The 12,417-nt window shown below is 35.6% G+C and overlaps 1 protein-coding gene across 1 annotated transcript in view; it reads left to right on the top strand.

Moving 5' to 3' along the window:
• Positions 1–12,417, top strand: part of dock4a (dedicator of cytokinesis 4a) — a gene marked incomplete at both ends in the record, with an annotated part of 66,168 nt that overhangs the window by 36,118 nt on the left and 17,633 nt on the right. The window contains 7 exons of the mRNA XM_079411891.1: positions 1,191–1,288; positions 1,402–1,485; positions 2,354–2,454; positions 7,282–7,363; positions 8,346–8,516; positions 10,620–10,812; positions 11,553–11,677. Coding sequence (XP_079268017.1) covers positions 1,191–1,288; positions 1,402–1,485; positions 2,354–2,454; positions 7,282–7,363; positions 8,346–8,516; positions 10,620–10,812; positions 11,553–11,677 — 854 coding nt within the window. The remainder of the gene's footprint in view (positions 1–1,190; positions 1,289–1,401; positions 1,486–2,353; positions 2,455–7,281; positions 7,364–8,345; positions 8,517–10,619; positions 10,813–11,552; positions 11,678–12,417) is intronic.

Here is a 12,417-nt window from a genome sequence, read left to right on the forward strand (position 1 = left end):
TGTTATTTAACTGAACCAAGTTAGATTCAGTTTATATTGCATCTATACTCAGTCTTAAACTTCAGGCTTATTTAAGTTTAGCTGTTTATATTGAGCTTGATCTTTGAACTATATCGGTGAAATGTATGAACTATAGACAAAGCCACTTTTGTCATGTTGTAAGTTTAAGTATTCAGTTGAATGTCTTTGTCTTTGTCAGTCTTGCATATGTATCTATGCCACATATTTAATGTCAGTGTTTGGAGGGCCCCCCTAAAAGGTTCACCGGTGATTGATATGAAGACGGTTGATTAACGTACAGTTGATTTGCCAATGGTTGATTTTCCAGTGGTTGACTCACTAGTGTTGACAGTTGATTCACCTACAGTAGTTGATTCGCTGGTCATTGATTCAGTACCAGTTGATTCACCAGCGGTAGATAGACTAATGATGATGGTTGATTCACCGATATTGGATTCAACAGTGATTGATTTACTAACAGTTGATTCACCTACAGTTGAATCACAAATGGTTGATTTCATACCAGCTGATTCGCCAAAAGTTGATTTGCCAGATGTTGATTCACCAATGATGATAATTGATTGATCTGCAGTAGTTGATTTACCAATCGTTATCCAGTACCAATTGATTCCCCAACAGTTGATTCAACATTGATGATGATTGATTCACCTACAGTTGATTTGCCAATCATCAATTTGTTACCGGTGGATTCGCCCAATAGTTAATTCACCATTGATGATGGTTGATTCACAAACAGTTGATTCACCATTTGTTGATTTGGTACCAGTGGATTCACCAAAAATTGATTAATCAGTGATGATGGTTGATTCACCTAGTCGATTCTCCAGTGATTGATTCAGCAACATTTGATTCACCAGCAGTTGAATTGCCAGTGTTGGATTAATCAGCGATTGATTTGTCAACAACGGATTCATCAGCATTTTATTTGCAGACAGCTGATTTGGTAATTGTTCATGCTTTAATGGTTTATTCGGAAACTACTGATATAAAAATGGTTGATTTGCCAGCATTTGATTTGTTAGTTGTTATTTTACTAGTGGTTGATTCATTATTGTTTATTCTGCCAGTGGATTGAATGGATCTGCCAAAAGACTGATTCAGCCACTTTATCAATAACACAATTTAAATAGTTTCTATTCAAAAGTGCATGTTTCTTATATTGTTTTCAGGTGACATGTTGGACCTGCTGAAATGGAGAGTCCATCCGGACAGAATCATTGACTGCCTCTCCAAACTGAAGGACATTGATGGCACTGAAATTGTTAAGGTATAAGCCACATACAGCAACTTGCTTTTACAGCTGAAACTGCTGAAATAGCATTGAATATTTCCCCAAAAAACTTTTTTTTGTCTCTGTAACAATTGATTGCCTCTGTATAGTTTTTACAGGACACACTGGACACCTTGTTTGGGATTTTAGATGAGAGTCCCCAGCGGTACGGACTAAAAGTGTTTGACTGCCTGGTGAGTGATGCCCTGTTCAAACTTTATGAATGTGAATGTATGAAATGTAGGCACTGCAATGCTCTCAAGTTTCTAGTTTCCACAGATACTCTACATATTTTGACTGCGAAATCGTATAAATTCACCCATCTCTTCCGCAAGGAGACGGTTTCTTGCCGTTAATGAGTACAAGATGCTTTCCTCATCTTTCCTGCACTGTGTTTCCACGGTTACATGCCAAATATGGCAACTCATAAAATCCATCTTGGACTTCTCTTGCTATAATCCAACTCCTGTCCTCACATCCTCTTTATTTCAGGCAGAACAAAGTACTTCTAGATCAGAAAGCAGATTTTAAATAAATGCATGATTGAGCGTTTTTTAGGGCTGCGTGGGAAGTGTTTTGTACAGTAACTTTACTTTTTACACGGTTCTCTGGAACACCTGATTCTGACTGGTCAGTTGCTGCATTCTTCAGTCTGTTAAAAACAATTGTTGTCTTGGGCAAACCGATTTCCAACATAGACAGCTGTGCTATTTTTATGTGTCATATCTTTCCACGGCCTCCTCCTTTTCGCATAAAATAACTTAAATTCATCATGGAAATGGCACCTTAAAAGGTTCATTGAACAGTTGATTCACCAGTGTTTGTTTCAATGGTCTCAATGCTTGATGTGATGCCAGCTGATTGACCAATGGGTTGACTCACCAGAGATTGGTTAACTTATACTGATTTAAAAAGCTAGGCTTTTCTTGATTCTGCTGGTCAGTAATGCAAAATAAATTCTGCCAAAGCCAAAGGGACTTATTTAGCTTAAATTATGTTAATAATATTGCTACTGATATGCTTACAGCTTTATTGAAGTGATGGTTTTCATTTTCTCCTCAGGTGCATGTTATAAATTTGCTGCAGGACAGCAAATTCCAGCTCTTCAAACTTGTAATGGACAACTACATCGAGAACCACTTTGCTGGTGCCCTTTCCTACAGGTAAACACTAGGGGTTACAAATCACGATTTATAAGACAAATGGTTTTAAATTGTCACTGATTAAAAAAACTTTCTGCAGCAGTTCACTGTTGTTATGTCTTTTGTGGTGTCTCACATATGAGCGCATGATTTTAAAATGCTGTGTCAAATTAAAGGGATAGTTCACCCAAAATTCTGCCATTAATTATTCACCCTCATGTTGTTCCAAATTCGTAAGACCTCCGTTCATCTTCAGAAGACAAATTAAGATATTTTTGATGAATTCTGAGAGCTCTCTGACCCTCCTATAGACAGCAATGTAATTACCACGATCAAGGTCCAGAAACATAGAAAGGACTTCTGTGTGGCGCTGCTGACACAGAACAGCATACATTGTTTATGTATGTGATACTCTCCAAAATGGCGCCAGGGTGACGCGGAGGAGACGAATTGTTGAATAAAGTCATTTTTGTTTATATTTCAAAAAGTAATCTTGTAGCTTCGTAAAATTACAGTTGAACCCCTGATGTCACATGAATTATTTTAACAATGTCCTTACTACGTTTCTGGACGTTGATCGTGGTAATTACATTGCTGTCTATTGGAGGGTCAGAGAGCTCTCAGAATTCATCAAAAATATCTTAATTTGTGTTCCGAAGATGAACGAAGGTCTTACAGGTTTAGAACGACATGAGGGTGAGTAATTAATGACAGAATTTTCATTTTTGTGTGAACTATCCCTTTAAAAGTAGTTTGAATTTTATTTAAAAAAATGAAGAAAATTCAAATGCTTGTACAATGTGAAATCAAAGCGACTAAATATCGCAGTATAGAATCGGGAGATCTAGCAATTCCCACCCCTAGTAAACGTGCTTCGCAGAAATGATGCATCAGAGAATTGTATGAGTTTCGAAACACTCCAAAAATCCTAGAACTTCTCTGGTGTTCACCTGAAATTGCATGTCATGCTTTTGGGAGAGTTGTGTTTGGTATCGTAGAAAGATAAAAGGTGTTTTATGTTGAGCTCCAGGCGTTGTATACTGTAACCCGTGGAGTTTCTTTGAGTCTCCAGGTCCTGTCAGCGCAGAGAGAGATGCAAAACACAGCGTAGTCTTGCTTTCATCTGTCATAACCTGTTTCATTTTACTGACAATGCAGTTTTTGCACTAGATGTGTGGTCAGGAAGGTAATGCGTGTTGTCAAATAGTTTTTTAGATCTCAAGTAGAATTCATAGGTCGATGCTCCTGAAAAGTCCTCTTTTGACTTTTTGTTGTTCTTTGTCTTTCTTTCTCTCTTTTTCTTCTGAACCTTCTGCTTTCTGTCTCTCTTTCCCTGTCATGTTTGGCTATGTTCTGTGTGTGTGTGTGTGTGCGGTGTTCTGGCCGTGCAGTCTGTCAGTAATGAGGTGTGTGGTTGTGTTGTTGTGTGTGTGGGCAGTGATGTGGTTTCTCTTCTGTAACGGTGTGGAGCATCATGTCAGTGTTGAGGTGGATGTGGGTGGCTTGCAAAGTACTCACTCTCGTGCTGTTCCCATCACCCAGTCCCTTAATGATGTCCCGTGTTTCTGTCTCACCATGTCTTGGTCTGTCTCGGTCTCTATTCTCACTCCTTCTTTCTCTTTTTCGTCTGTATTTTATTTTTATTTATTTTTTGTTTTGTTTTGTTGTGATGCCTAAATTCAAAAAAAAAATTTTTTTTTTTTTTATTATTTTAGTTTATTTTGTTTTATTTTATTTTATTATTTTGCATTGTGTGTGTCAAGAGTATGTTTACATATTATTTCAAACTATTGTGTTTCAAAAGAGCCAAGAAAATCCCGGTTGATATGTTCCCTATGGATTTCAGACAGTGTTTTTTTCACAGCCTATTTTCATTTAATGTTATTTGCTTTGTAACCATTCACACACACACATCTTCACACAGAGCTGTTTTTCTCCCAGCATGCTCAAAGACACACTAAGGTTAATCTGCAGTCAGGATGGATACTGTGGTGATAAGAGGCTGTTTTTCTCAGGGTAGTGAAAAAACTGAGCCGCTGGGTTCAATCTGTGTGTCAGTATTCCTAAAATCTCTGCAGTAAATGTAGTTGATGATGGTGTCAGATTATTTACTGCTGTTATCACTAGTGAATAAACAATTAAAGTCACATATTAGTAATCACATTTGCAACACTATTTAAGTAGTGTGAAATACGAGGTCTGTATTAAGTAAGTTATGGTACAATCTAGGTGAAAAAAGTGAATAGTTTCTAACTGAACAGATTTGAATTGATGGAACACAACATATGTACTGTAACTGAACTGAAATAAGCTGAACATAACCAAATTAATTGGTTCTATCTGAACAAAGCTGAATTAAAGAAAATTAAATCAAATTTCAACCTGAACAGAACAGAAAAAAACTAAACTAAACCTTTTTGAATCACATTGAATCTGGAAACAGGACACAGTTGAATCAAATGTAACTGAACAGAACTCACTGAACTAAACAAAAATGAGTTGAACTGATTTTAACCAAGCTAAACAGACAAAACTGAAATCAAATTGAGTTGTTTCTAGCTGAACAAAGCTCAATTTAATCAAAAAAAATTGAATTGACAGAACAACAAACTGAGCTAAACAGAAACAAACTGAACTGAACCAAGCTTAACTTAATCGGTTTGAATGGAATCTACATGAACCAAGATTAACTGAATCAAACAGAAAAACTGAACTGAACTTTATTCTGAACAAAACAAAACACAACTGAACTGAACAGAACAAAATGAATTGAGGGCTGTGTAGTTCAACCAACATATTCAAATTAACAGTCAGATCTTTGTAAATATAAATAGGATAAATAATATAAAAAGGTACAGTTCTTGGTCAATATTTTTGGACTATTTTCAAGGCAGTTGATTTTAACACAATCACAACATATTTTAAAATTAGTGAGGTGCTACAGTGTGATTAATTAAGATCTAATTGGATTTTAAATGAAATGTTTTGGGGGAATGAGAGCTGGTATTACGTACGCCGTGGTTAACATTAATTGCAATCCCATGCTGGGAATGTTAACATTTTCCTCCTTATGGCCAAATTACTCTCCTGGGCTTCCAAAATCAACAAGAGCCTCATAAAAGACCCAGTTTTCCCCCAATTATTTTTCATTTGTTATTAATCACAATATCTCACTTTTTATAAATTAAGCAATGCAGCAAAAAAACAAAAGTTTAACCAAAAGCAAACTAGCCTCAATCTTTTTCTCAGGTTTTTCCAAGATTTTGACCTACTGTACACACCATCCACAGAAGCACAGTCCTTCTGACACAGATCTTGATGGATTGGACCCTAAGGATGTTTTAAACTATTTGAATGAGTTTTGACTGACAACAGAGACCATTAACCCAGAACGTTCAGAGTCTGTTTACAAAGTGTTCTGGCGGCTGCATCAAGTATTCATGAAGACCTGTGTACTCTAACACCATTGATTCATTATCACCATCACTTAACATCTCAGATGTTTCATCGCCTGAGTGTTTAAGTTCCCTTATGGGATAAAGGGGACAGTTATTGATCTTGTAAAAACATTCAATCTGCCAGCACCCTCTGATTCTGGTGATCAGTTTCAAAACCTTACAAAACCTGTTAACAGCATGAGCAAATATATTACATAAGATACACTGTAACGCATGTGTCAGATTTACTTCATATACTTGAGTAGGACATATTCCTGGGTCATCCTGGAATAACATCCATATATAGAAATCCAATATTAGGAATAGCTTTAAATTTGGGCACTGAACAACTAATATCAAGGATATTATTGTTAATTCTGAATGCAATAATAATATTGTGAGGACAAAAACTAGCAGTGTAAAAAAATGTATTGTCAAAACAAAACTGTACTAACAATATCAAACAAAATACACTATACCATTCAAAAGTTTGGGGGTCTGTAATATTTTTAATACTTCGATCAATAGTGACAGTAAAGACATTTAAAATGTCCAAAAACATTTTCATTTCAAATAAATACCGTTATTATTATACTGAACTTTCTGTTCATTAAAGACTCTTGAAAAAGTTTTTTATCACGGATTCCACAAAAATATTAAGTTGCACAACTGTTTTCAACTGATAAAATTAACAAATGTTTCTTGAGCAACAGATCCGCATATTAAAATAATATTTCAGAAGGATCATGTGCCACTGAAGACTGGAGTAATGATGCTGAAAATTCGGCTTTTCCATCACAGGAATAAATTACATTTTAACATATTAACATAAGTTATAATAATATTTCACAAAATTTCTGTTTTTACTGTATATTTAATACAGTTTTTATTGAACATAAGAGACTACTATCTAAAACATTACAAAGTCTTCAGACCTCAAACTTTTGAACGACAATGTATATTTATTCAAAATAATACTTTTCCTAGGTCTGTCAATTTATTTCAATTTTGAATTGAGTTTTATGTCATTTAATGTAAATATATCAGATCATCAAATTAAATGACAATTAATCACATATACCAATAAAAACATAAAAAATCAACTCTTTGAACAGAAGTATAAACCTTTATTCTCCATTAAAACTAAATGAATAACTAAAATATAAACTAGTGAAAAATAAAACAAAAAAAAACATAAAGGTACCGAATAGTGTAACATGAGCATGCAAAGATTTTTCTTTTACCATTTTAGGTGATCCATAAAATCTTGAGCACTGCTGCCTATGAATAATTTGTGATATGATATATTTTCCCTCCAGGACAAACAGAAACGTACAGTATTCACACATAAATACATAGCATTAAACAAACATTGCCCTTGATGTCTCATATTCATGGCTTGTGTCTGCAGGGATCTGATCCGTGTGTTAAAGTGGTATGTGGATCGTATCATTGATGCCGAGCACCAGGAACAGATCCAGCAGGTTTTGAAGGTGAGAAGATGTAGGTTGCAGTATATATGCAAATCTATAAGGAAACATATGCACCCAATCTCTCTCTGTCAGCCCATCATGTTGGGGTTAACCCTCACCCCCTGCTGATCTTCTGAGCTTCCTCCCCAGCAGCTATGAATACCCTTGATGCAACTGTTCTACCGCTCCAGCCTCTCTCACCCACAGAAGTTATTTTCTTACCCATCATGCAATTAAGCTACAAACATTCGGTCTTTTCTTTTGTTCATTCGCCCGTTTTGCTTTCATGACCTGCCATGGGACCACCAGGCTCATTCTCCAAATGCATCCACGCTCATTTACACCCTTCAAAGGTGTTATTTAAAAGCCATTCCCACTTTCTTACCTTGAACCCTTCAAACCTCTTTGGGCACAATGTGTGCCATTCATCTTTTGGTGTTTTTGCTCTTTCTAATTGAAATCTTTTAAAAAAAGAATGAAAATGCACTTAACACAATGTCTCCAGGTTTGACCTTCCTTCCTTCCTTCCAATTTATTTATTTAAAAATAAAAAATAGTAAGTAAACAGTTTATGCATCCCAGTATATTCAGTATGTTAAATAAAAAAGGCCTGTACATTTTCAACATGTTCAAAACTTTGCTGAAAAATGTGTTGTCTCTACTACGTCTTCTGTCGTCTGATTGATAGTTTATATTTTTTTTAGCAAGTACAATGCCTTTTAGTATAATTGTAAAAATGTCCATACTGATTTTCATAAGCATAAGAGTAATTTTTATATTGTTATTAATATTTCAAGATGAATATTTACTGGACTGATGAATATTTAATATTTTTATTGCAACTTACATTTACTTGGTTATCCATACTCTGTTTTTAAAAATCATGATAAAATTCCAGTGTCAGGTTTTGAGAAACATCTCTGTCATCATCGTATTGCATTGCATTATGTTTTGCATTATATGTTTATTTCAGTAACAGTTGTTTGATTTCATATGCTTGCAGGCATCTGAGTACTTGTTTAAGTACATTGTACAGTCACGGCGTCTGTACGCGGCGGCCACTGGAGGCCAGAACGAGGAGGAATTTCGCTGCTCTGTTCACGAACTCTTCAAATCCATCCACCTGTTCCTGTCACATGAGAGTAAAGGCATCAGCCCCATCACACATACACAGGTGAGACATACACACACACAAGCCTGTAGATTAAAAAATTTGTACTGTACTGAGTGATGAGAAAGCATGCACTTCTTTTGTAAGAATGTAGTAAGCTAATATTCTAGCACTTGAGCATACTACACCAGCACAACCTAAAGTGGTCAACCCCCTGCCCTCAGCTAAGATCCAAATAATCATATCTTACACTGCTGTTCAAAAGTTTGGGGTTCGTAAGTCTCTTGTTCTCACCAAAGCTGCATTTATTTAATCAGAAATACACTAAAAACAGTTATATTGTGAAATATTGTTACAATATAAAAGTTTTGAATACGTTTTAATATGTATTTTATTTCTATTATGCAAAGTTAAATTTTCAGCAGCTGTTGCTCCAGTCTTCAGTGTCACGTGGTCCTTGAAGTTCAAAAGAACAGCATTTGAATTAGTTTTTTATATATATAACAATATAAAAGTGCTTACTGTCATTTAATCAATTTAATGCATCCTTGCTGAATAAAAGGTTTAATTTCTTTCCAAACCTTTGAAGTATATACTGCTTCAAGAGTCAGAATTGTTGTATGGCTGTATAAAAACAAACAAAAAAAAATATATAATATATATATATATATATATATATATATATATATATATATATATATATATATATATATATATATATATATATATATATATATATATATATATATATATATATATATATATATATATATATATATAATTTTTTTCATGTTTTATTTAAAAAGAAAACCAGAAATGTTGATAGTGAATTTTGAAGTTTAAAGCCATAATACCTTATAATACTAAAAGTAAATTTAAATACTTATTCAATAAAGCTAATAACAATAAATAATATTTTTAGGAAGGAAATGTAGAATATAAAATAAATAATAATAGATTTTTCCCATTGAAAACAGATGACATTAAAAACAGAAAAACAGATTAGATTACTAAAAGGTGTTTCTTATTTTAGCATTATTAGTCAGTGAAATTTTGTAATTGGACCAATAGAAATCATTATTTGCAATTGTTAGTTGTTATTTTAAAAATCTTTTGCATAAAAATTATTAATCATTTCGAATGGACCCAAACTTGGGTCTGGATTCGAACCTTGATCTGCTGTTGGTGACATCTGAGTATGTATTTGAAACACTATTGTCTATGGATACACACCTCCAGATTTTCAGTTTGTCTATGATTGCACTAATTTAGCCCTATGTATGTAAACTACACTTGGATTTGAATTTAAGATGTGTAAGGAAATTGGATTGAGACATTATTTTACCCATATTGGAACCATTTTACTAATCTGTTCTGTTCCCACCAGTCTAGTTTTACTGTATTTGTGAGAACATTTCCAGAAATCTGCCACTCAGTTATAGTGAAACAAATACATTAACTTGGAAAACACAAGTTAGCAGTGTTTATTGAGCACAGTACTTCTTTTTCAGCCCCACCCAGATTTGTTCTGCTAGCATATCAGTGTTCAAAGCTCAGTCAGCCCAGGGAGAGTTAAGCCAGTCTTGATATACACAAACAGAGATGCACGCTGAGCGCGCTAAAAGCCCACCACACACCGTCACGACCCGCCGAGCTCCAAGTCAGCTGAGCCATGTGTGTCCGACGGGCAGAGAGACCCGCTCCCGTTCTCTCTGAGATTGCTTTCGGTGCGCACACATTCACACATTCGCTCGCACTGAACTCTCACACAGGCCTGTTCTTGTTATGGCAGCCCAGCAGGAGAGCAGATTTCAATTAACACGGCCAAGAAAACAAAGCGTCTTTGGACACCGCGGCATAATCCGAAGCACATGCAGGCGACTGGAGCTGTGCCAGATTTGTGTCACTGCGATATTTGTGTGTGCGCGAGTGCCTTTGCTTACATCTGTTGTTTGACATCCCCTACCGTGCCAGAGGAATATTTTCTCACTAAATCAATGTGAAAACGCATTTGGAGGAAGATGATAGCGACATTACAGTGACACAAATGCAGCAAAACACACACATACTGCAGCATGTTACACGTAGTATTAAACTTTATCTCTTGGGTACCAACTAATGAGGCTTTTTTGTATTTAAATAACTTGTTTATTGGCATTTTCGCAGGCCGTGTTCCTGAGATCGTTCCCGACTGTGTGCTGCGAGCTGCTAAAGATCTTCAGCATGAGAGAGGTGGCAAATCTGGCCTGCGACACGCTGAGCAGCCTGCCTGCCCTCACGCACACGGACTGCCCTCTACAGGCCGTCAAACTGCAGTGCATGGCCAAGACCGTGGAGAGTCCACTTTACGTCAACCCAGGTAAACGATCTCACTCAGTTTTCTGTTTTGAAAAGTAGTTTAAAATGAATAAGTGTTGCTAGAAACGTAATTAACGTAAATCAAGTCTAGGTTTATTAGAGGCCATCTCAATGCTAGCATACACTGTGTCTGTGCAGTTTAAAGGGACAATTCACCCAAAAATGAAAATTCTGTCATTAATTACTCGCCCTCATGTCGTTCCAAACCCATAAGACCTTCGTTCATCTTCGGAACACAAATGATGAAATTTTTGATGAAATACGTGAGCTTTCTGGCCCTGCATAGACAACAATGCAACTGATTCATTCAAGGCCCAGAAAGGTAGTAAGGACATCGTTAAAATAGTCCATGTGGTGCAACTGTAATTTTATGAAGTTACGAGAATTTCTTCTCTTCCGTGTCAGTCTTTGACGTGCCTAAAAAAATCTGTTTCGAATCATAGGTACATCAGGCTTTTATGGCTCATATAGTTTGATATTCTTTATTCAGTGGTCTAAACTGAGCAAAGCAGTTAAATATATTTATAAGGCCAAAAAGTAAATTCTCTCAATAATATTTATTAGTAAGATAGTATTTAAATGTTTAGTTTTATGATCAAATCTCTGTAGTTTTTCAGCAATGTTTTGATAATGTTGATTATTTAAAGGCCTTAGAGATTTGCGTATCAAATACGATACAGTAGGCTTAATAGGGTTAGATGCTACTTGATTCTTTTATGTGTGTGTGTTGTGTGTTGTCAGAGTCGAGGTGTGTGCTGTTACCTGTAGTGCTGCGTCTGCTGCACACACACCTGCAGGAGCAGAGGGAGCTGGTGCTGTGTGCCAATATCCTCACCAGCATGCTGATGGTCAACACACCTGCCACGGTCAGTCTTACACTAAAACTCTGCTGCTGGAGACCTTTTCACACTGTTTACTTTATTCTCTGCAAAAGTTTCTTCTTTTGTTCTATTTATTGGTTAGTTTGTTGCTCTTGTCCTTTTTTATTAATTTATTTTTTCTGATTAGAATTGCTTGTATGATTTGGTACCTATTTTAGTTGCTGATATATATATATATATATATATATATATATATATATATATATATATATATACATACAGTGCCCTCCAAAAGTATTGGAACAGTAAAGACAAAATTGCTCTGTTGGCTGCGGAGTCAAGACATTTACAAATATGATTAAAAGATGAATATGAGACAAAACTACAGAATGTCACATTTTATTATTGGGTGATTCAACACACAGATGTTTTACCAGCTAAGAAGTTCAGCACTTTTAGAGTTTCATCCCTCTATCTGATGTGAGCATAAGTATTGTAACAGTTGCCTCACGGGTCTTTCTAAGTGATCAGCTGTGTCCTGTTGCATTAATTCTTCAGATATTAAAAGCAGGGAATGTGTCGTATCAGTTATATCCATTACTTCTGTATTCTGAATCTTGCATTCGATGATAACACACACAAGATGAGGGAGCTGACTTTGAGAGAAAAGCAAGCAATTTGGATGCTAAAAGAAAAGAGGAAGTCAGGTAGAGCTATAGCAAAAACAAAGGGCATGGAGAAATCAAGAGTTTGAAAACCACCAGCGACCAACAACGACCTGATCG

This window comes from Barbus barbus (assembly GCF_936440315.1).
Source record: "Barbus barbus genome assembly, chromosome: 48".
Classification (NCBI taxonomy): Eukaryota; Metazoa; Chordata; class Actinopteri; order Cypriniformes; family Cyprinidae; genus Barbus; species Barbus barbus.